The sequence below is a fragment of the Bison bison genome, unplaced genomic scaffold (assembly GCF_000754665.1).
Source record: "Bison bison bison isolate TAMUID 2011002044 unplaced genomic scaffold, Bison_UMD1.0 scf7180017864471, whole genome shotgun sequence".
NCBI lineage: Eukaryota > Metazoa > Chordata > Mammalia > Artiodactyla > Bovidae > Bison > Bison bison.
This window is the reverse complement of record NW_011495032.1, coordinates 23,589,111-23,613,260: the sequence shown is the minus strand read 5'-3', so window position 1 is coordinate 23,613,260 and position 24,150 is coordinate 23,589,111. Positions and strand designations below refer to the sequence as shown.

The 24,150-nt window shown below is 42.1% G+C and overlaps 1 protein-coding gene across 2 annotated transcripts in view; it reads right to left on the bottom strand.

The window, feature by feature from the left end:
* The window catches only part of LOC105003640 (aldehyde oxidase 2), a 77,707-nt gene that overhangs the window by 12,681 nt on the left and 40,876 nt on the right, over positions 1 to 24,150 (bottom strand). For both annotated transcript variants that reach the window (XM_010860941.1, XM_010860940.1), the window contains 15 exons: positions 24,016 to 24,112; positions 23,447 to 23,571; positions 22,579 to 22,712; positions 20,300 to 20,387; positions 17,794 to 17,880; positions 17,416 to 17,607; positions 14,907 to 15,134; positions 11,286 to 11,381; positions 8,337 to 8,465; positions 6,538 to 6,612; positions 5,743 to 5,795; positions 4,096 to 4,210; positions 1,173 to 1,238; positions 874 to 1,062; positions 425 to 592 (listed from right to left, as the gene is read on the bottom strand). In XM_010860941.1, coding sequence (XP_010859243.1) covers positions 425 to 592; positions 874 to 1,062; positions 1,173 to 1,238; positions 4,096 to 4,210; positions 5,743 to 5,795; positions 6,538 to 6,612; positions 8,337 to 8,465; positions 11,286 to 11,381; positions 14,907 to 15,134; positions 17,416 to 17,607; positions 17,794 to 17,880; positions 20,300 to 20,387; positions 22,579 to 22,712; positions 23,447 to 23,571; positions 24,016 to 24,112 — 1,842 coding nt within the window. The remainder of the gene's footprint in view (positions 1 to 424; positions 593 to 873; positions 1,063 to 1,172; positions 1,239 to 4,095; positions 4,211 to 5,742; positions 5,796 to 6,537; positions 6,613 to 8,336; positions 8,466 to 11,285; positions 11,382 to 14,906; positions 15,135 to 17,415; positions 17,608 to 17,793; positions 17,881 to 20,299; positions 20,388 to 22,578; positions 22,713 to 23,446; positions 23,572 to 24,015; positions 24,113 to 24,150) is intronic.

Genomic DNA, 24,150 nt, shown 5'->3' with positions numbered 1-24,150 from the left:
ACAGGATTCATGTTGATGTATGGCAAAAACCAACACAATATTTAAAGCAATTATCCTTCAATTAAAAATAAATAAATTTAAAAACAGAAAAAAAAAAGGTTGCCCAGATGATTAAGTTACATAACAGATGGGGAAATGCTTTTCATAAAGTTTAAATTACTACATATACTAAAAGGTATTTGTGTGATTATTTTTATCATCTTATACTTGATGAGCTTGTATCTTATAATGTGCTCTTATAATTTGATGATAATTTACCCAAGTAAATTATATATAATTTATAATATAACATATATTTTGTATCTTATAAATTTTTTATAATTTATATATAAGATTTATATATAATCTTATAATTTACCTGAGTAGTCTAAGATTCAAGATATAGAAAAATCACCTTTTAGGAAAATAAACAGTAATTCCATACCATTTCTGTGAACCGATCTGCACAGGCCATTCGAACCCATTCTGGAGTCGCTGGGCTCTTCACTGTGAAGTCCTCAGCTATGTCTCTTTCTTTGCGAGCTGCAGCCATAGCATCAGTGATGGCAAAGAACACGGATGACCCCAGGAACATCCCAGACTCCCCTAGGCCCTGCAAGGAAGAACATTTGTTTTAGAGGCTTCTACACTAGACCATCAGCCACTGTAGGTGAAGGGCAGGTCTTTTTCACCAACTCCTAGCACAGCATCTTACATAAAATAATTTTCAATAATTGTTTGTTGACTGACTGACTGAGTGAAGCTTTCGTACTCTTAGAAATCCTAGCATCACTTGAAATGTAAAAATCCTGTGTGGGTTAACTAGTTGTTCTACAGGAAAGGTAGTGTGTGTTTTTAAAAGCACATTGTGTAGTTGTAGGTTTGAATGCTTACCTTGGATGAATAGATGGTTAGTGGAGTTTGTGATGATGGCAACAAGGAGACATTAAATTCCTCTGGGACATCGCTGATGGTTGGAATTTTGTACTCATCTGGGCCTCGAGAGTACAGGACACCTTCTGGGGAATATTTCAGCTCTTCAGTGGTATAAAGGCCCATTCCCTGAATAAACGCACCTTCAATCTGAAGAGGGAAAATGCCAAGCTCTGATATTGTATGCTTTTCAGAAGGCCTTTACCGACCCCACAATGACTCTCAAAAAGAGGCATCCATCCAGGTGGGGCAGCACCTACCTGCCCAATATCGATGGCCGGATTTAGACTGCAGCAGGCATCCATGACGATGTCCGTTCTGATTTTCTGCCAAAATTAAAATTCAGTTCAGTTCAGTTGCTCAGTCATGTCCGACTCTTTGCAACCCCATGAACCGCAGCATGCCAGGCCTCCCTGTCCATCACCAACTCCTGGAGTCCACCCAAACCCATGTCCATCGAGTCAGTGATGCCATCCAACCGTCTCATCCTCTGTTGTCCCCTTCTCCTCCTGCCCTCAATCTTTCCCAGCATCAGGGTCTTTTCCAATGAGTCAGTTTTTCTCATCAGGTGGCCAAAGTATTGGAGTTGCAGCTTCAACATCAGTCCCTCCAATGAACACCCAGGACCAATTTCCTTTAGGATAGACTGGTTGGATCTCCTTGCAGTCCAAGGGACTCTCAAGAGTCTTCTCCAACACCACAGTTCAAAAGCATCAATTCCTCGGCCCTCAGCTTTCTTCACAGTCCCACTTTCACATCCATACATGACCACTGGAAAAACCATAGCTTTGACTAGATGGACCTTTGTTGGCAAAGTAATGTCTCTGCTTTTGAATATGCTGTCTAGGTTGGTCATAACTTTCTTTCCAAGGAGTAAGCGTCTTTTAATTTCATGGCTGCAGTCACCATCTGCAGTGATTTTGGAGCCCCCAAAAATAAAGTCTGACATTGTTTCCACTGTTCCCCATCTATTTGCCATGAAGTGATGGGACCGGGATGCCATGATCTTAGTTTTCTGAATGTTGAGCTTTAAGCCAACTTTTTCACTCTCCTCTTTCACCTTCATCAAGAGGCTCTTTAGTTCTTCACTTTCTGCCATAAGGGTGGTGTCATCTGTATATCTGAGGTTACTGATATTTCTCCCGGCAATCTTGATTCCAGCTTGTGCTTCCTCCAGCCCAGCATGTCTCATGATGTGCTCTGCATATAAGTTAAATAAGCAGGGTGACAATATACAGCCTTGATGTACTCCTTTTCCTATTTGGAACCAGTCTGTTGTTCCATGTCCAGTTCTAACTATTGCTTCCTGACTTGCATATAGGTTTCTCAAGAGGCCCTGACCCTAAAAACTTGAATTAAAAATACTATTTTAGGGTTTATTCAAATGGTCCCAATTTATTCCAGGACTCTTGCTAGTTGATTAGCACTACATGGAACCCCATCAACATTAGAGGTGGTAAGACATCTACTAAGCTCTTCAAATTTAGTGCTAGGAGGACTGTTGATGATCCCATAAGGTCTTCCGTTTTCATAGTTTTGGTTTATCTTAAGTGACTTTAAAGTCCATGATATGTGGGTGTGTCTGGGTATCACTTAGTAAATAAATGAGCCCGATTATTCATCAGATTCTGAAGCTGGATTTGTAATTAAAATCATGAGCTCATCTAAGCCTCATAATGGTTTGCTGTAGGTGGTATTGTTGCCATTTTGCTGAGGAAATCATGTAGCCACAGTGGCATGTATGAATTTGGGGATTTGTAAGATCTTGGGTTTATTAAGGGTAACTGTTGAGACCAATTTACTTCCTTCCCTGAGAAACATCACACTAATCTGGCCCTTGTGTTGTGTTATTGGGCACGTGCACACAGATTGTGGAGACGCCACACAAAGCCCTGCGTGCCTGTGATCCATCTCAGGAATATCTCTGGTACTACTGATCTCAGTACTACCTTGGGATAATTGACTTTGGGGAGATATCACATCACTATATGCTTTTAAAGCATTTACTCAAGACAGTTTACTAAATTACCTAGTCAGATAGATAACTTGATATCAATAACCTCAGATATGTAGATGGCAGCTTGTACACACTTATGACAGCAAAAAGGAACTAAAGAGCCTCTTGATGAAAATGAAAGAGGAGAGTGAAAAAATGGCTTAAAACTCAACATTCAGAAAACTAAGATCATGGCATCCAGTCCCATTACTTCATGGCAAATAGATGGGAAAACAATGGAAGCAGTGGCAGACTTAATTTTTTTGGTCTCCAAAATCACTGCAGATGGTGACTGCAGCCATGAATTTAAAAGACACTTGCTCCTTGAAAGAAAAGCTATGACCAACCTGGACAGCATATTAAAAAGCAGAGACATTACTTTTCTGACAAAGCTCCATAGTCAAAGCTGTGGTTTTCCATTAGTCATGTATGGATGTGAGAGTTGGACCATAAAGAAAGCTGAGGGCCGAAGAATTGATGCTTTTGAACTGTGGTGTTACAGAAGACTCTTGAGAGTCCCTTGGACTGTAAGGAGATCCAACCAGTCTATCCTAAAGGAAATCAGTCCTGAATATTCATTGAAAGGACTGATGCTGAAGCTGAAACTCCAATAATTTGGCCACCTGATGTGAAGAACTGACTCCTTGGAAAAGACCCTGATGCTGGGAAAGAGTGAAGGCAGGAGGAGAAGGGGATGACTGAGGATGAGATGGTTGGATGGCATCACCGACTCAATGGACATGAGTTTGAACAAGCTCTGGGAATTGGTGATGGACAGGCAAGCCTGGAGTGCTGCAGTCCACGGGGTTGCAAAGAGTAGGGCACGACTGAGCGACTAAACTGAACTGAAATAGATAAATTGACCTTCCTTTAGGAATAGATCCTTTTTTTGACAGAAAAAACAAAACAAAACCCCCAAACCCCACAAAACTTTGGAATGTAATTTTGTCTGAAATAGAATAAAAAATTTAATGCATTTTAGGCTGTCATGAGCAATTCTTTCTCGACTACCTCTTTTTGAGTGGAAATTTAGGATAAAGCTGAATCTCTCGACATTCCCATGTAATTGAAAGAATCTTGTTCTTATTGTACAAGTATTACATAATGAAAGGGGGCTATTAATGTAAACACATTTTGTTGTTGTTGTCGTTCTAACTTGCCAAGAGGAAAGCTGTCAAATGACTTACTTTGTGAGCTCCTGTCAGGCAGTCAATTTCAACCTCAGAACAGGCAGCTCCATAGACATAGTAGGGGAAAGGGTCTCCCTCTCCCTTCTCCCAGTCCATGAAGGCCTTGTAGCCCCTGATGGAAGAAATAAAGTCCTTTAGCTTGGGAGGGGGGTGCAAACAATATTGATTTGTTTTAAAAGTTACCAAAATTTTCATTAGCATTTTATTTGATTGATGTTGATTGTGACCGCCTTTTAAGCTCAATTAAACTGCTACCTGTGTCTGCAATCTAGCTTGTTACAGGAACCCTAACATTTGCCTCCATTTTTAAAGAGGAAATGCTTTGTGCTCAAGTTAGGATGCCAAAAAAGGAGAAACCAACAAACTATTTCACTTGCTCCGGACCTCACTGTATCTTGAGGAATTAAGATTTGAGTTTTAGATCTGCACACTGAAAACCTCAATTGATTTTATTAGGATTCCCAGAATCCGGGAAGTGACTGCTACGCTGCTAGGCCTTTTCAGTCGTGTCTGACTCTTTGTGAGGGACCCCTAGATTGTGCTAACTGAACTCATAAGGAACTGATGGTAATACAGGGCTGGTGAAAAAGGGCAGGTAATTCAATGTGTTGTTAATGGAAGATGGACCCAGCTAGAGGGCTGATCTGCCCTTTTGTTGGGTAGATGAAATCAGGAATTTGGAACTCATTATGTACAGGGCATTGGGCTGGCTGTTACCTCCTTCTTCATGAGATTTTCTGTGTGTGTGTGTGTGTGTGTTAGTTTGTTTCATTTGATTGTAAAACTAATGTCAGTACTTCCTGCATTTGACAATCAGCTCTCCTCTGTGTGTGTGCTTCCCTGGTGGTTCAGCAGTAAAGAATCTGCCTGCAACGCAGGAGACACAGGAAATGCTGGTTGGATTCCTGGGTTGGAAAGATCTCCTGGAGGAGGGCATGGCAACCCACTTCAGCATTCTTGCCTGGAGAATCGCATGGACTGAGAAACCTGGAGGGCTACTGTCCATAGGGTTGCAAAGAGTTGGACGTGACTGAAGCGACTGAGCACTCACATATGCTCCTTTTCGTGTTTTGTTTAATTAACATGCATCTACTGAGGGCCTTCACTGCCAGCCACTGCACCAATGATGAGTGGTGATCACCATCCTATCCGTCTCTCCATCTCTCTTGCTTTGTTACCAATAATAGAGCCCATTCAAAATTTTTTCTCCTCAGCGGACACTAACAATTTCCTTCTGATTGAGTTCAGAAGTCAAATTAAGCATCTTATCCATCTCTCTTGCCCAGAAAGGAGCTTCAAAATAGAAAGGTTTTATGATAAAGGGAAGAAGATTTGTAAAACTGAGTTGCAACTTATTTCTAATGGTATCTTCTTACTATTCATGGTAAAGAATAGTAAATAATGATTAGATGTTACAATTCATATTTGTTTATTTATTTTTACAAATTAGGGATATTTTTATTATTTACTATTTCTTTGAACATAGCTCAAAGGCCTATGTGAAATCATGGAATTTGGAGCCTAGAGGGAACCTTAAGGACCACAAAATAAAAATTTATTTTACAAATGAGGGAACTGAGGCCCAGAGTGATTTGATGGCCTCATATTTTCTTAGCCAGGTCAAGGCATTATTGTAATTTTTACCTGAAGTATCCAGTAGCTGAAAGACTGATTCTTTGTTCAAAAGCAGCTTCTATCTGCAGAATGGGCATATTTAGTCAGAATAAGATAAACATACCATCTGAGAGGGGAAAATGAAAATATTCTATACACCAAAATTGACATTTGAAAATTGTTACTGGTGCTTTGTTACCAATAATAGGACCTATCCTAATATTTTTGCTCCTCAGCTGGTATACTAACAATCTCCTTCTGACTGAGTTCAGAAATCTAAATTAAGCAAATAAAATGGAATCTTGCTGCACATCATGATATAGGGGCTTAGTTCTCAAGGTATTTACAGCTTCATTTCTAAGTGTTAAAACTCTGGCCAATGTGTGTGCCAGTGTGAGATAATTGTTTTAATGAAATAAGATATAGGACATTGTAAAGTTGGATGAAGCAAGTCATTTCCCTTGAGGCATATTCACAGTTAGGCTTTTTTGTTTTCTTCCTCCCTACTTAAAGCATCACCTTTTTATGGCTTAGGAAGGCTCAGTCTTTTTCTCTTTCTTATTTAGGAAGAGAGGGTAAGTCTCTGGTAATTCTTCACACACTTGTGTTCCTCCTCTCAGCGATGCTGTTTCCTGTGCTCTGACCCCACTACTGCCTGGGATAGTTCACAAAGCAGCCATCTCAGCCTGGTAATCCCACCCTCTCCCACAGCCACCTGCTCCTAGGACTGAGTCTACATGGGGCAGCTATGCACTACCATAGCACTCTCAGCACTGGTGTGGACTACTTTCTCATTTGTAGTGACAGACAGAGTGGAACACTTACCCATTCTTCCCAGGTACCTTCTGGATTTTTCTTAATGATGGGCTCAAGGCGTTTCAGAAGGATCTGACAAGCATTCTTAAAGGAGTAAAGAAGTGAATGCTCATTAGAGAAGACTGGAGGTTAGGATTTGAAAGAATATTGAAAGAATTTGAAAATAATTTGAAAGAATATTGGTGGATAATTGACCAGTTCAGTGAATGCTTATGAAGTCCTTGACACTGACACAGTGGGAACTCAGGGATGGTATCACACCACTCCTGACCTTAAGGAGAGTATCTTTTATAGAGAGTGCTTTCTCTTCCTCATTCATTTCCTGTGAAAATATGGGCTCAGTTGAATTTCTACTTTCAGATCCCCTTTCTAAGAATATTCATGTTCTTAATTCCTTCTCCCTTTTTTTCTAACCCTAACCTTCTTTCATATTTTTTAGCCATTACGATCAGTGGAACAAAATTATTTTCATTCAAATTTGTGCTTTTCAGTCTATAACAATGATATGCCAGTATCCCTCTGGGTCTGAAATATTGTTCAACTCTCTGTCTGTCCTTTTATCCCTCTGTCTGTTCATCCATCCACCACCAAACTACTTCAGTTAAGGCATTGGCTTTGAGTGTGAAGTGAGAAAATAAATTTGTTTTTGTAATAAGCTAGATCGACAAAGTTTCTGATTCTTGATACAGAAACCTAAAACCCTAGAAGACAAATGCATAGTTTGGGCTGACACCCACCATACACACTGAGCAGTTCTTGCTTTGTGTTTGATTCTACCTAAAATTGGATCTCATGAATTTGAGGTTTCCCAATTTGTTCTGAGCAAAATGAGTCTATTTTTTGAGTCTTTGGAGATGTCTCCACAATGATAAGATGGATTTGAAAGTGGTCTCTTTTGGTAGCATAATTGCAGTGTCCTGGGAGTAAGGACATATGTCTCCCCTCAATGTCCCAGTGGAAAAAGTGGACAGTTTATAACAGAAACATGAAAAATAGATATTACTTCAAAAATATATGCAGTAAGATCTTTGAATTAAGAAATATGAAGTCATCATTCTATTCTGAATTAGTGAAGATTTATCTTTTTATACATCATTTAGAAAAATAAGTACAAAGAAAAAGGAAGTACTGAGGTAGAATTCTTACTGATGCAGAAACTTTAATTGCAGCATGTCTACCTGGCTGGGCTTCTGCTTGCCTACCTGCCTGTAAGAACTTGCTTACAGGAAACTTGCACAGGTCTGCACTATGCAGTACCCAGATTTCTTCTTTCTGTATCTCCCAGGGACAGAGACTGTTTGCCAACATCTACTCCTCCACAGAGCTGGGCCTATGGATTCCCACTGCTCTAAGTTTCCCCAGCCTCCCTTGTTGTTGGACTTTGCTTGAGGCTGTTCTGCTAATGCATGCTGAGGGGAAGTGACTTGTATTCCTCCCAGGTTTTCCCCCATGCTCTTTCCCTTCTCTGGCTCACTCCAGTGATGACACTCTGGGCAATCTTGAAAGCCACATGTTGAAGATGGAGGAACTGCCATCAATCTGGGTGCTCAAATGACCAAATATTCCTTCTGCAGTATTATACACACACAAAAAAAGAACTTTTGTTGTGTTGGAGTCATTATATTCTGGGTCTATTTGTCATCTCAGTTTAGGTCCAACTAACACACTCTCCGGGCATTTTGGTGATCCCAAGCCTACATTCTGTGACACAGATGACTTCTCGGAAGCCAACCACTGTGCCTGTATCCAGTTACGAAAACCAGAGATGTGGAGAAAGCACCCAGGGAAAGACAGACAGAAGGAAGCACCTGCACGGCTTTGCCATTGATATCTGCTCCGACGGATGCTGCTGTAGCGATTGTATTAGGCACCATGGCGGTACTTGTTTCACAGATGTGCAAGTGAGACATGGGTATTTTTAATTCACGGCTGGCCACCTATGAGAAAAAGAAATAATTTCAAACCTGGTAAGACCTTCTTTTTAAGACTTGAGTCATTCTTTTTCTTAGTTAAAATTTTATTTTTATTACATCCACAATATCCTCTAAAGCCTAACATAATGCATTTGTAACAATTAAAACCACTTTTTAGTAAGACCTCATGCTAATTTTTGAAGCGTTTTCTTGGTAATATTCCACAGCAGTTCTTCAATTCAAATTTAGTGTATTTAGGATGTTAAGGATTTCCTATTTTCTAAATTTTGCATGTGTAGAGAATAGGCCAAGTTGAGATTATTCAGATTAACTTGGTGACAGTGGCAGGAAGAGAGATAGAAATTAAATTGATTGATTCAGAGTTTGGTCTTAAGTCTGTTGGTACCGGTATCAGATGAACTTGGAAGAACTTGTGAGGGCCTGTCTCGCCCTAGTTCCCACCTTCAGTTCAGTGCTTTTAAAAAATATGTATTATTTCGTTGTGGCACATCAGACCTTTGGCTGCAGCACGCAAACTCTTAGTCGCAGCATGTATGGAGTCTTAGCCACTGGACCACCGGGGAAGTGTCCCCAGTTTAACTTTAGCTTCCTCCTTCTTTTCTTCTGGGGCTCCCCAGGTGGTGCAGGGGTGAAGAATTCATCTGCTAATGCAGGAGATGCAAAAGACTCCAGTTCAATTCTTGGATTGGGAAGATCCTCTGGAGGAGGAAATGGCAACCCACTCCAGTATTCTTGCCTGGGCAATCCCATGGACAGAGGAGCCTGGGGGGCTACAGTCCATGGGGTCGCAAAGAGTCAGACAAGACTGAGCTCATATGTCATGTCACTCTTTTCTTCTATTTGTTTCCATTTGATTATACTCCTCTAGTGTGTGCTGTTCACTTTTCCTTTTTTGTTATTTTCGTTCCAGTTTCTCTAGCGGACACATATGGCAATGAAGATGTTTAACCAAGAAGAAATGAGAAAGAAAGAGAGGTAAGGAAGAAAAAAACGTTATTTTGGCTGATATTATTTTTTAGTTTTTGCAAAAAGGCTTTTTCTAAATGTCTGCAGGTATGAACCTATTCATACTTGCTAATCTTCAAACTAATATTATTCAGGACTGAATTTTTCCAGAAAGATGCAAAATGAGAAAAAAAAGAGGACAATTTGATTAATTCTTGGTGATGAAAATCCAAAAGGAATTTATTGGTTCACACACCTGGGAAGGATGGAGGAGTTAGTGTCATGTATATCTGTGTCTAGGGGCTTTGTGGTCTCATTCAGTTCCTCTCACAGTCTTTCACAGTCTTTCTATGATAATGGCCATGTTATTTCCAACCGTAGATGAGTTTCATCTTTGGCACAGAATTGCCCCTGACAACTCCTGGCCTAAGCACAGTGGCTAAGCAACCACAAGGGAAAAATAGTTCCTTTCTCCTGGCATCTACACAGCACCCCAGGAAAGGATGCTGATTAGATTTGCTCAGCCATGTCTTTTTCCCAGACCGATCTCTGCAGCCAGCAGGGTTCAGGAACCATGCCTGGCCAGACCAGGGGCCTATGTCTATATCTGTGGCAGGGGTTGAGGCAAGGAGGGGGATGAGGTTAAAAGGTAACAGAATTGAGGTGTCCTTCAAAACTATATAGAGTTTGGGAGAGGTATTCCAAAGGAGCTGAGGGACTGAATGGTCAAAAGTTGCAGATGTGCACTATAACAATCTAGTAAATTATACATAAATCCCTATTAGCTCAGCTGGTAAAGAATCCGCCTGCAATGCATGAGACCCTGGTTCGATCCCCAGGTTAGAAAGATCTCCTGGAGAAAGGATAGGCTACCCACTCTAGTATTCTTGGGCTTCCCTGGTGACTCAGACAGTAAAGAATCTGCCTGCAATGCGGGACACCTGGGTTCTGAGTTCGATCCTTGAATAGGGAAGATCCTCTGGAGAAGGGAATAGCTACCCACTCCAGTATTCTTGCCTAGAAAATTCCAATGGACAGAGGAGCCTGGCATGCCACAGTCCATGGGATCGTGAAGAGTCTGAGACATGACTGACTGACTTTCAGTTTCACAGTTAAATTTATTCAATTTAAAGTATTATTTTTTCTTTCTTTTGGGGCTATGTCTTCCTACTTTGTATATATGTGTGTGTGTTACATATCTTTTAAAAATTATAGGATGATGACAGTTGATGAACTATTTGTCCCTGATGGTCAAAACAATATATTAGCCACCCAATATTATTGTCCAGACTTTAAAAATTATACATACTGGTCTCAAAATAGAAAAGTTGAGAAACCTCCCACTCTGGATAAACCTGCATGTGTACCCACAACAGTGCTGTCAATTTAGTTCAGTCGCTCAGTCGTGTCCGACTCTTTGCGACCCCATGGACTGCAGCACGCCAGGCCTCCCTGTCCATCACCAACTCCTGAAGCTTGCTCAAACTCATGTCCATCGAGTCGGTGATGCCATCCAACCATCTCATCCACTGTCGTCCCCTTCTCCTCCTGCCATCAATCTTTCCTAGCATCAGGGTCTTTTCCAAGGAGTCAGTTCTTCGCATCAGGTGGCCAAAGTACTGAGTGCTCTGCAGGCCCACCAATGGTGTTTTCACTAAGAACCACCTCCGTCCATAAACCCTGGCCAAGCTCCAGGAATGTTTGTACACGTGTTGATTTCTACCACCTCTGCCATTCTAGCTGGCATGTAAGAAGTTTTTCAACTTAATAGTCAAGATCTTAGGGTGCACGTACAGGGGGTTGTCATTAACTCTAAAATTAGTGCCAAAAGTCAGTCATGTCAACAGTGTATAGAGAGATGAATTTTATTTCCCTCACCTGCAGCATTTTGGTGTGAATACCTTGTCCCAGTTCGTTGCCTCCATGTGTGACCAATACAGACCCGTCAGTGTAAATATGAACCAGCGCAGCTGCCTAGAGAAACAACACAGAAGGTACAACTTAGTGCAAGTCAGCGTTTAGGGAGGTTCAGTGTCAGAACTGAGGTGGTGAAACGCCAAGCTCACAGAGTGGCGAGGGTCAGAGAGAGAGCTTTCCTGGTAGGACACTGAAGTGCTAAAGTCGCCCATAAAGAACATTCCTACTGAGCCTGGTTTCAGTGGGAGCCCCTTTGGATACCTTGGGAGTTGTGAGTATTGGTTCCAACTATTTGAAAGCCTCTTCTCCACTTCGATTCTCTGGCTGACCACTCAGCCAGCTTCTGAAACATTGCAGGTTTGCACAGATTACGTGCCAACCTGTGCTCAGCTCGGTGTGTAGAGATGAATAAGATGTGGTTCTTCCTCAAGTAGCTCACAGTGTAGTGGGAGGACAGGCTGGAGAGTGAGTCATTGTGAGCAATGTTCTGTGAGATAATGGACATGGCAGAGGGGCCCTGGGAGAGCAGATCCAGATGCTTCTGTGGAGCCTGGGAACATGCTGTGCTCATACTCAGTCACTCAGTTGCGACCCTATGGACTGTAGCCTGCTGGCTCCTCTGTCCATGGGGTTCTCCAGGCAAGAATACTGGAGTGAGTTGCTATGCCCTCTTCCAGAGCCTCTTCCCCACCCAAGGATCTAACCTGCATCTTCTGTGGCTTCTGCATTGACAGGCAGATTCCTTACCACTGAGCCCGGTAAGGGTGCCCCTAAATGACCACTGAATGGAATCAGAGGGAAGAGGGGTTCACCACTGGGTAAGGTGGGCAAAAGATCCCCACTGTGTGTCAGGGAAAACTGGCTCCTGACTACAATATGAGGACCTTTGGGATTTGGTCTCTAGAACTTTCCCAGATTCAGCTCTGTCTTTTCCCTCCTTGTTTCCAAGCCTGACAACTGCTCCTTGCCGACCTGTGTTCTTGCTGATGTGGTTCTCTCTTCCTGGCCTCTTCCCTGGCCTTCAGACCTCCGGCCTGTTCTGTGAAAATGTCCCTGAACCCTTCTTATTCCCCCTGGGAAGGATCAGTCACCCCTCCTTGGCACTTCCTCTTATGGGGGTGCACTGGGTTGAATAGTGTCCCTGCCTATACCCCCAATTCATGTCCACCTGGAACCTCAGAATGTAACCTTGTTTGGAAACAGAGTCTGTAAAGGTGTAATTAGTCAAGATGAGGTCATACTGGATTAGAAAATGAAAAAAACGTGAAAGTGTTAGTCACTCAGTTATGTCCAACTCTTTGCAACTCCATGGACTGTAGCCTGCCAGGCCCCTCTGTCCATGGAATTCTCCAGGCAAGAATATTGGAGTGGGTAAGCCATTCCCTTCTCCAGGGGATCTTCCCCACCCAGGGATTGAAACTGAGCCTCCCACATTGCAGGCAGATTCTTTACTGTCTGAGCCACTACAGACACCCATTCTGGATGAAGGTGGACCCTACATTCATTGAGTAGTGTCCTCATAAGAAGGTCATGTGAAGATGGAGGCAGAGACTGGAGTTCTGCAGCCACAAGCCAAGAAACTCCAGGAACCCCCAGAAGCTGGAGGAGGCAAGAAAGGAGTCTTCCCTGGAGCCTTCAGAAGGCCTTGCTGACACCTGGAGTTTGCAGTTCTAGCCCCTAGAACTGAGAGAACAAACGTGTCATTTTAAGCCACCAAGCTCATGGTGCTTTGTTACAGCAGCCATGGGAAATGAACACGAGCATGACAGGCTCTTCTCTGAGTGTCTCTCAGAGGAGGGAGCCCTGGTCTGGCTCATCTCCGAGTGCTGTAGAGAACTCTGAGCAGGTCTGAATCACAGAGACACTAAATGTGTATTTGTTAAACTGGACGAATGGAAATGTGGCATTTTCTTTCCAGGAGGAGGAGGAATTGGGACTTTAATCTGTTCATGTCTGGAGATGCCCAGAGGCCCAGGGTGGCTTGGAGCAGCTCCAGAGCACTGAAGCTTGTGGGTGCTAATAATAGTACTTATTCACTGTGGGCCCATTGACTCTGAGGACAGTGCTTCTCATACCTAATTGAGAGAGTGAGTGTTCCAGCTTTGTGAGTCATCAGCTGACCTGGAATAACACACTTCAACTCCCAAGCAGATGATTCTCAGGTGCCTCAATTTAGAACTCTGTGGGGAAGCTGGAGGCCTTTCAAATGGAGACAGTCAGTGCTTGATTGAAAGCTGGTTTTTTTTGTAGCAAGATGAGAAATTTGCTCGCATGGATGATGGTAGAGAGTAGGATATGGGGGCCATACAAGTGAGAGGAGATGTAGTATAATAAAAAATAAATATGAAGCACAAGGATATATTATACAATATGGGGAGTATAGCCAATATTTTATAGTAACTATAAATGGAGTGTAACCTTTCATATTGTGAATCATTATACTGTATACCTGCTAAGTATTGTGCAGCAACTATACTTAAATAATAATCCCCCTTTCCCCAATAATAAAATAAAAATAAAATAAAAAAAAATAATAATCCCCCTTTCCCCAAAACTGTAGTCTTTGGCCCTGGTTCTTGGTACAGAACTCTTAAAACCCTTGGAATTTATTGTCTTCTATATGCTCATGGGATGGTTCATGGAGGGAATCTAAATAATTTCAAAATGGGTGCTCATTACTACAAAAATCAACCACACACAGTCAGAAGATGCTCTCAGCCTTGTCTCCCAGTCTCCAGGGAGGGGAGAGCAACTGGAGATTGAGATCAGCCACCAATGGTCAATAATGTAATCAACCATACCTATATAATGAATCCATTACCCTTCCTTGTCAAATGTCAGTGCTCTGGGAGCTTCTGGGTTGGTGAACACATTCATAAGCTGGAGGGGGCATGCCTGGACAGAGAGAGTATGTACGCTTGGCCCTTGATCTTCGGGGTCTGTGCTAACTCTGGGTAGTTAGTGCCAGAACTGAATTGCTGGACACCCAGTTGGTGTCGGGGAATTGATGGAGAAAAGACAACACTTGGTGTCAGAGAGGAAAACCATACTGGCAGCTATCTAGGATCATTTATGCTCCATTGATTGATACAGTCCAGACTTGTAGATGTAACAGTTAGCCTCCTCCTGCCTCTTTGGACCTTGTGGGCTCCTGTACCCCTTTTAAAAAGTACAAATTTATTTTTTGGCTGCTGGGCATATGGTATCTTAGTTCCCCCACTGGGGATCAAACCTGGACCCCCTGCATTGGAAGCACAGAGTCTTAACCACCAGATTACAGGAATCACTTAGCCACAGGAAGTTCCTACTCCTGTTTCCTATTTGAATAGTGGGGGTTCAGTGGGGCCACTGCCCCATCTCGGCAGTTTTGCTGCTGTGGCTCTCATGCTTGCGGCTGCTGTTTTCTGCCATTGAGGTGTTTTTCTACTGTGCTGTGTTGAAAGTGCTTGCAGGTGGGGGACTGCTCACTTCTCCCAGGTGCTGGGGGAGGGGCTCAGTGGCCCAGGGAAATGTGACGCTCTCCCCAAGTCAGAGCCAAGTGTGTCCAACAGGAGGGTTACCACCCACACATACAAGCTTCACCTGATGATAGCTTGTTGCAGCAAAGCCGACTGAAAATTTCATGGGAATCACCGCAATGCCTCTTTTCTTCCAGTAGTTCTTCTTATTGAACTCTTCCACTTGCTTTCTTCTGTTGTGAAAGGAAGACGCGTCCAGACATTCGTTCCAACATCTTATCAGGCTCTCAGGGTTGAACGCTTGTTTGTAGATGGTTTTATCAACTGTTCGGTACATGTTTTTCTCCCTAATCTGAAGTGAGTGAGAAATGGAATCATTAGCGGAGAAGGCAATGGCACCCTACTCCAGTACTCTTGCCTGGAGAATCCCATGGACAGAGGCACCTGATAGGCTGCAGTCCATGGGGTCACTAGGAGTCAGACACCACTGAGCAACTTCACTTTCACTTTCATGCATTGGAGAAGGAAATGGCAACCCACTCCAGTGTTCTTGCCTGGAGAATCCCAGGGAGGGGGGAGCCTGGTGGGCTGCTGTCTCTGGGGTCGCACAGAGTCGGACACGACTGAAGCGACTTAGCAGCAGCAGTTATGATAAGACAGAAAGTGATTGTGAAATAGAGATTTGAAAAGCCTCCCCACTAAAGCACTTCGGTGGGGGGAGAAGACAGGATTTTTGTTTCTTTTTCTTTGAGCTCAGTCTTTGTTTTTATAGAAATAATGAAGCATGATTTCTTTTCTTCAAGGCATCAATCAGGGTTTCTGTCTCCTTAAAGTGGAGAGTAGAGGTAGTGACTGATCTGTGAAGGGCAGTGGGATGAAGGGGCTGGAGGAGGAAGAGTATCCTTTTTTTTCACAGTTCAAAGGGTGGAGAAGAGTTAGTAGACAGTATGTTAAAGCAAGGATTTATTGTCATAACGAAGACTTGTTTTGCTAGAGAGGGAGAACAGTGCACCTACTGACAAATAGCAGATCTTTTCTAAGCCTTCCAATTGCCTTTGGAATGTGTGGTCAAATCTTTAAAAAATGTATTTAAATATGGGTGTGTCATGTCCTGGAAACTTGCAACATCTGACAAAGAAGCAGGGGAGCCCACTGAGATATGCTCAAGGTTTTTCATCATCCCCAATCACTCTAATGATAAAGGAGTTATGATTAATAGCAGTTACACTGGAATACTACCGGTTTATAGAAACAAATATTTTCATGAATGCTAACTCATTTAATTCTTGTGGGAGCTCTGTGAGGTCATATTGTCCTCATTTTGTAGATAAAGAAATGGAGCCACAATGAAGCTGCCTCTCATTGTTCAAGTGTTCTACTGGCCCAGATGACCTTTCATTCTCTGTGCTATTATTCTTCAAGGCCACCCCAGTGTCATCTTCTCCAGGAAGTTCTGCTCCATACCCCTCCACCAAGCCAGTGTGACGTTTGTCTCCTTTGTATCCACAGAACACTTTATGTGACTTCTCTTGGGATAACCATCATCTCTCTTGTTCAATATTTAGGCATTCCACTGTGCATAAGAAGTACCCCCAACAATTACAATTCACAGACCTGGTGGTCCTCCCTGTTGCATTTAAAGACAAAGAGGTTCAAAGCCATGGAGAGCCTTGCTGCAGCAGAGGGTCTCTATTGGGGGATACAGGGGATAGAAGTGGAAAAAGTAGGCTGGGATTTGCTTGGAATGCGTGAGGAGTTGGAAAAGTATTATCAACAATTATCTCACTTGTCAGTGGCTGCCTCTCTTTGGTTTGGCATATTGTACATATTATGAACACTTTAGGATCTTGCACAAAATAGTATTTTTGGAGGGCATTCTTTTGGCAGTATCTCTCAAAAGTTTTCAAGTGCACCAGCAATTCCACTTCTCTAAGTTTATTGTACAGATATACACAACGAGGCAAAGATATAACCTTGGTACATTTGTACCAGTACCAATTAAATAGCAAAAACTGGTTAAGAAACTGAATATGTACCAATAGTGCAGTGTCTAAATAAATTTAGATACATAATAGTACTATTCAGTCACGAAAAGGAATGAAGTAGTTCATTCTACTAGCATGGGAAGATGGCCAGGCGTACTGTCAAGTAGAAAAGGTAAGGGGCAGAATTCTGTGTTTATTATAGTCTCATTTTGAAAATAAGCATATAAGTGCAGCTATCCATCATATGTTAATGTTTATGTATGTAGAAATACAGATGGGTGGGTAAACAGAGAAAGAGCTAGGACAGTAAACACAGAACTGTTAACAATGGTCACCCTCAACCAATAGGGATGGGGATAAAAAAGAAGGATGTTTACTTTTCACTTTAATAACTTCAGTATAGCTTGAATTTTAAAAAGAGTAATTCCTTTTGTACAAAGTAAAACAAGAAAGGAAGAAAATAAATTGTTGCAAAAAGAGGAAGGCCAATATGTGGAGGTGAACTCTTTTAGATAGCCCTTAATTTACCTTGAGTTCTGAGCCAGGTCTAATTTGTCTGGCTCTTCCAGGGTATTTCCTTGGGTAGCTGGTTTCCTACCTCATCTGATTCTTCAATAGCCTTGGTTATGACTTCGATTTCTACCTTACCTTCTCTGGCGGAAGGCCACATTTGGCTGCCACAGCTGTGATGCATGATTCTGTTACCAGGGTTCCTTGGGGGAAGCCAAATCCTCGAAAGGCCGTGTTGGATGGTAAATTTGTCAGGCATGCACGGCCCCGGAACCTGAGGTTGCGGATTTTATATGCATTTTCCAGCTTCAAGATAAGAAATTCTGTTACCTAAAGTAAAAGGAGATATTTACATATACCGGACAACATTTTTTCCTTTTCTCTAAAAGTCAGTTACAGTGTTGAACTGCTTGTGGAAGGAGGTAAGTATTTGAAGAAACTGCTCCATGAAGACTCATATAGAAATTCTGCATTCTGTTCACAAACCAGGACAGTCCTGGTTTCTGATATACGTACCAGCTCTGAGTCATCCAACGTGCACCCTCCGTTAATGAAGCACTCGATGTCTAGAGCTTTGATTCGCCCGTTGTTCATGAATCCCACCTGTCACCAAATGATGGACATTTTACGATATGTTTGGAATTTAGTGCTAAGTTTGCTCCTCCATGGGCAGGACTGAAGACAGGCCACTCCCATTTGCTCTGTGGTGGACTACGTCTGGATAGTCTCTCGTTTTTCAGTGCTTGGCAGACAAAGACCTCCTCTGACCTGAATTTTGCTGAGCCCTTTTCTTTCACTGTGTAATTTTCTGGTTTCACAGTCAGTATGGAATTCTAAAATCCTTGCTTGTCTCCCAGCACTTAATTGCTACCCGCTTCTTCCTTGTTCTTGGAAGATTCTCTTCACTTTTTACTGATTTTCCTTCTAATTTAGTCTTTGGTTTTCCGCCTTGTGGAAAAGTCTCTGGGATTCCAGAGTGTGTCGGAAGGAATAGAAGTGCCTCTTGTTATGAGAAAGCCTTGGAGATTGGGGAATGGACACAGGAGGGACTGCCTCATCTTACTGAACTGGTGAAGCACTTTGTCACTCTGGAAAGATGGCATGAATATGAGCTGCTGTTACTACCAGGACTCACTGAGTGCACCTCGTATTTTTCTGAAGTTGCCACTCCCTTCCTCCCACCTAGACCATTTTGTTTGCACAGCCCAGAATGAAAAGAAAAATTACCACTTCCTAATGTAGTTCCACCAAGAACGAATTGGCCGTGGTTCCTTTGCCTTTTTGAAAACAGGGATAAATACGTCGATGGAACCATTTACCTATATGGGGCCACTTATATATTCATACTACAAGGGAAATTTTGGATAACAAATCAGAGAAGTTAGGAAATGGAGCAAAGTGTACAAGTTCAGAATTTATGGTAATTTTGACAAATGCTAGGCTGAAGTTTTCATGAAGGAAGGCTTGCTAAGCAAAGCAGTACCATAAGTGAGGGAGCAGAGGGATTCTGAAACTGTTCAGTATAAACTTTTCAAGGATTTTGGAAGGGCCTATGCACACATAGTCATCTATTATGCTGGTCTATGAATAGTTCTGAATAACCAAGCAAAACTTTGAGGATACATACACATACACATTATAATATTGGAAGCAAAATTATATTTAAAAATAAAACTTTTTTTCAAAAAGTCTGTTTTTTAAAATTATATTTTATATTACTATAATTACCAAAATATTTATAGTCTAGAACCCTCTTAATAAGTACTAGTACTAAAACAGTCTCATAACTATGGTATAATTGAAGCCTGATTTATAATCCAGCCCAAACCAAAGAACTCAACAGCTACCATAACACCAACTCCCACAATCCCAGAGGGTGCCTTCACATTGCTCTTGGGCCTAGAGGATAATAAGAGTTGTGAGTATTCATTTATTTTTTATTTGAAGGTGAAAAAAAAGGTTTAATGGCCAACTATGGTCTTTTCCTCTCTAATTATAAAAATTACTAATATCAGTGGAAGAAATAAAATTGTGCTGTGCTATGGAAAGCTGTGGTTTAGTCACAGGGAATAGAATAATTTAGTAATCTAAAGCAACAACAGAATCAGACAGAAAAATCTAGCTATGTGTATGCTGTGTGTGCCAAGTTGCTTCAGTTGTGTCTGACTCTTCGTGAAACTACAGACTATAGCCTGCCAGACTCCTCTGTTCACAGGATTCTCCAGGCAAGAATACTGGAGTGGTTTGCCATGCTCTCTTCCAGGGGATCTTCCTGACCCAGCAATTGAACCTGTGCCTCCTATGTCTCCTGCAATGGCAGGTGGGTTCTTTACCACTAGCACCATCTGGGAAGCCCATGTGTATGCCATAAGCAATTCCCAAATAAAGCATGTTTGATATGGGAACAATTACATTAGATCTGTCCTAACAACTCAGCTACAAATTTGAAGTATTGTTGTCAACCAGATCCCAGCAATTATTTATCACAGTGTTTGTGCTATAGTTGCACAAAAATACAAAGGATGTAATTTGAGACAATTTTAAATTATTTCACTAGTTAGTGGATTCTTTTTCCTATTTGAAAAGAGCTTTTTGTGACACTCATAACCATTTGGTGGGAACACTTGTAAAAAATGATTTTGCAGTTAAATTGGTCAAATCATTTCCAAACGTCTGTATTGTGAAATAATATTTTTATCATCAAGAAGCTTTGGTATAACAAATGTCTGAAGTTTTATTTATTTATTTATTTTTTGTCTTTGAGGAATCACTAACATAAATCTTGTTCCTTAAATAGTGTTTTTATCATTATTGGAAACTGTATTTTTTATCATTTAGCTTCTTCATAATTTTATAATAGATTTACTAAAAGCTCCTCACAAAATGTTATGAGTATTCAAATTTTAATATTGTAGATGTTAAGATGATTGTTTTTAGAATTTGGCAAAATAAAAATAATAGGAAAGGGTAAAACCATTCAAATAAAATGAGGTACTTTAGTATTTTCCTCTTTAATACTTACTTTATATTTTCCAAATAATGGGTGTCTTCCCCCAGTTATTAACATATCATCTTCACGATCAAGAACAAGACGGATGGGGTGACCAGTTCTAAAGAAAACAAATTTTAGATTCGTCTTCCATCCCACCCATCCATTCATCCATCTACTCATCTACCATCCACCTACATATTTATCCATTCTCTCATTTAACTATCTACCCTCCCATCTATCCACCCTCCCACTCATAGGTACAAGCATTCATTTAACCATCCCCCATCACTTATATATTCACTGAGTGCATACGGTGTGCTAGGCACTGATATGAATTGATGTATGACCAAATCACTATTACCTCTATGTTCTAGAACTCAGTGTTTGGAGATCTAGCCAAAAAAGATTAACGTCACATGTCAGTTAACTTGTGTTCTTATGCTTCCAATGTGATTCTCACCCAGATCTATTCTTTTTTCATATCCCTGCCACTAGTTACCGGAGAAGGCAATGGCACCCCACTCCAGTACTCTTGCCTGGAAAATCCCATGGACGGAGGAGCCTGGTGGGCTGCAGTCCATGGGGTCGCTAAGAGTTGGACACAACTGAGTGACTTCACTTTCACTTTTCACTTTCATGCATTGGAGAAGGAAATGGCGACCCACTCCAGTGTTCTTGCCTGGAGAATCCCAGGGATGGGGAAGCCTAGTGGGCTGCCGTCTATGGGGTCGCACAGAGTCGGACACGACTGAAGCGACTTAGCAGCAGCAGCCACTAGTTACAAAGGAGAAAGAGTGTGAACAGGTAGATCAAACTTAACAACACAACTGGAAAAACAAGAAGCACACAGCCTAGGAAGTCTGGGTTAGAATCTTCACTTTCAGTCATAAATCCTACTGTGTTGGCTAATTTGGGCTCTTGTGTAGCTAGGAGGTTCAGGCTTTCTGTTTACCTTGGCAGAGGTTCCCAGATTTTGAAGTGCAGAAGAATCATCTGGAGTGCTGGTGGATTCTGCAGCATCTGGGCCTAAGTGCAGATTCCTGGGCCTTACCACTAGGATTCGGGTGGGAGTGGCTCTAGACTCTACATCTTTCTCAGTGATTCTGATGCAGGGGTCTTCAGGTACATGTTGAAAACCCACGATTCTACCAGAATTTCCTTTTTTCTTTAATGGTGAGGACCACCTGGAGCATCAGTGAAATGTAGTTTCCAGTCCATCCCCCGGTCATCCTGATTCACTGGGTCTGGGGTGGGGAGGCAGGACTTTCTATGAACTTGGGAGACTCTTATTATCAATAGGTTGGGAACACTGCTCTGGGAAGTACTTAATGCACAGCAGGTATTGTAACTTAAGGCAATGGTTCTCATACTTGGATGCACAGTGGAATTACTGGGGAATTTTTAAAATAGACTGATGCCAGGGTCAATGAGGGGTAGCCTAGGTATTGGGATTTAAATGCTCCCTAGATGATTCTAACATACAGTCATGTTTGAGAAGCCTTAAATGCACAAAGCCTGGTGGGAATACAATGAATTAATTATTCCTTGCTGAGTCCTTGGTGGGTGTGAATCGAGTTTCATTATGAAAAAACTGGGGATGCGATTCAGATTCTGCCTTCTCCCCACCTGTCATTGCAAAATGAGGCACATGTCTGAGTGCTTTGGGACCTCTGAATTACATGGAAACTGTCAAGGGAAGCGGGACCTTTGAAATTTGCAGGACAGTTGGGGCTTTGACATAGTAACAAAACAAGACAAGACAGCCATAAAAATGAACAAGGAATAGAAAAGTCAGCACGTGAACAGCATGAGCAGTGCAGGAGCAAGACTTCTGGCTGGGGTTAGACCAGGAGCTCTGTTTGAGGATGTCTTGTGTCTACTGAACATCCATTGAATGAGCATCCTCCCAGGAGCTGGAGACTTTTCTTTCTCACCCTGCTTTGTCTTCAGCTGGTGGTAGAAAGGAAAAGTGGGGGAGCAGCCTCTCCCTTGGCACTCCACTTGGGCAGGTGACTTGCCCCACCCCTAAATGGGTCATCTTCCATGAAGCTCAAGATGGGGCAGTGTCAGCTCTGGAGGTGTTCAACTAATAGTACCACTTTTCCTTTATAGAGCAGATTAGCCTATTCAAACTTCTAAGTGCATTTGACTTTTCCAATAACTTTAGGAGGGTGGATAAAAGAGACAAGAGGCTGAGGTGCCCAAGGATACTCAGCTGGTGATGACAGCAGCCCAGGTGACCCTCGGGCTGCCGATATGCCCTCAGCTCTGTGCATTTCACGCCCTCCCGTGTCCCTAGGTGCACTTACTTGAGAGCACCCACAGCTGCAATAGCCCCGAAGACAGCCGGTCTTCCTATCTTCCCGCCAAAACCTCCACCCACTCGCTTTACATGACAGGTGATCCTGTTGATGGGGATGTTTAAAGTGGAGGACACTGTTTTCTGTAAAAGGTAGGTAATGGGAAAGTTTTACAAGGGTGAAGTGGTAAAGAAGGTTTTTGCTTCCTAAAACACAACAGCAAAATTCATCAACCCCTACTGTTAGTAAAAACAAAGAAATAAACAGCTGAGACAGTCTGAATCTTTCAGCGTTCTACTGAGTTCATTAATGTTGCTAATCTCCATAAAACAAACTTTCCAGCAGAAAAGTGGTCTTTTCCAAAAGGGAAACTGTCAGAGTCCTGGATTCCTGTCAAAACCTGGATCCTAGCCAAATGCTTACACCTAAAGTCCCAGTAAGGTGAAAACCTGCAAACTCCTGACAATTTATTAAACAGGAAGAAATGTTTGCAACTAAAACCCGGAACACTTTATGACTGGGGAAATGATACTGTGTTATGAAGTGCTGTGTTTACTCCAAAGGTTGCCTGTAGTGATTATTTTAGGGAAAAATCAAGTACAGAAATAATTGTGTCATCCAATCACTGTCACATTTAAGCATGAAGCCAGTGAATGTTCACTTTAAATTGAAAATGGTTGTGGCTGTTCTTTCATTTACTTGACAAGACCGGAAAACATAAAAAATGGTTCCAGGGTCTTAGTTGCTCTGCTGATGTGTAATACTTAGATTCTAAGACCCTGCAGGTAAAATGGCAGCCGTTGTGAGGCTGTGGAGGCTGAAGGCCATGAGGGAACTGGGAAGTTGGGGAGGAGGTGGGGCAGATCCTGGACCTCACCTGCACGTGGGCTGGATCCTGTGTTGACACATAAATGTCCAGTTCTTTGTCCTCTGTCTTTGGAATAACAAGCACTCTCTGTGTTTCCATGTAAAAATGCTCCTGTCCTCCGACATGGACCTCTCCTGTTAAGGGCAAGTAAAGGAAAGTGCCTGAAGGTGTGCTCTGGTTGGGGAATTCAAAAGCAAGTGAGACATGGACTGGCTGGCTGGAATTGTCCTGATTGAGAAACTGATGGATCAGGTGTTTTGTCCTGTGACAACTGAGGTCATCTGTTTCAGAGACTGCGGTTCTGGATAAGAAGTTGAAAATCTCTGCTTTTGTTCTTCATTCTGTCCTTGACTAATCAAAGTCTTAGGAATTTTTTATTTATTCTATTGCTCCCTACCTGCCCCCCTCCCCAACCCCAAGCAACACATGCACAATTTGAAAGGAAGCGAGAGAGGAGAACTTTGGTAAAATGCCACGACTTTAGGGGGTGGTCTTTCTGAAAGGAAATCACATGCTCTCCAGTCTGTTTCAGAAGAGAATTGCACAAATATTCTAGGAAACAATCCTGAGTCACTCACCTTCAACAATTTGATCGACTTTTTCAAATGCCTCCTCGATGTTTCCTTGTTCAAGTTTTTTTTCAGGGCACAGGAATGAGTTGTGTTTTATGGCATCCTGAGTGACAGGAAGAAAAAAAAGCTAATTCTTTTTGT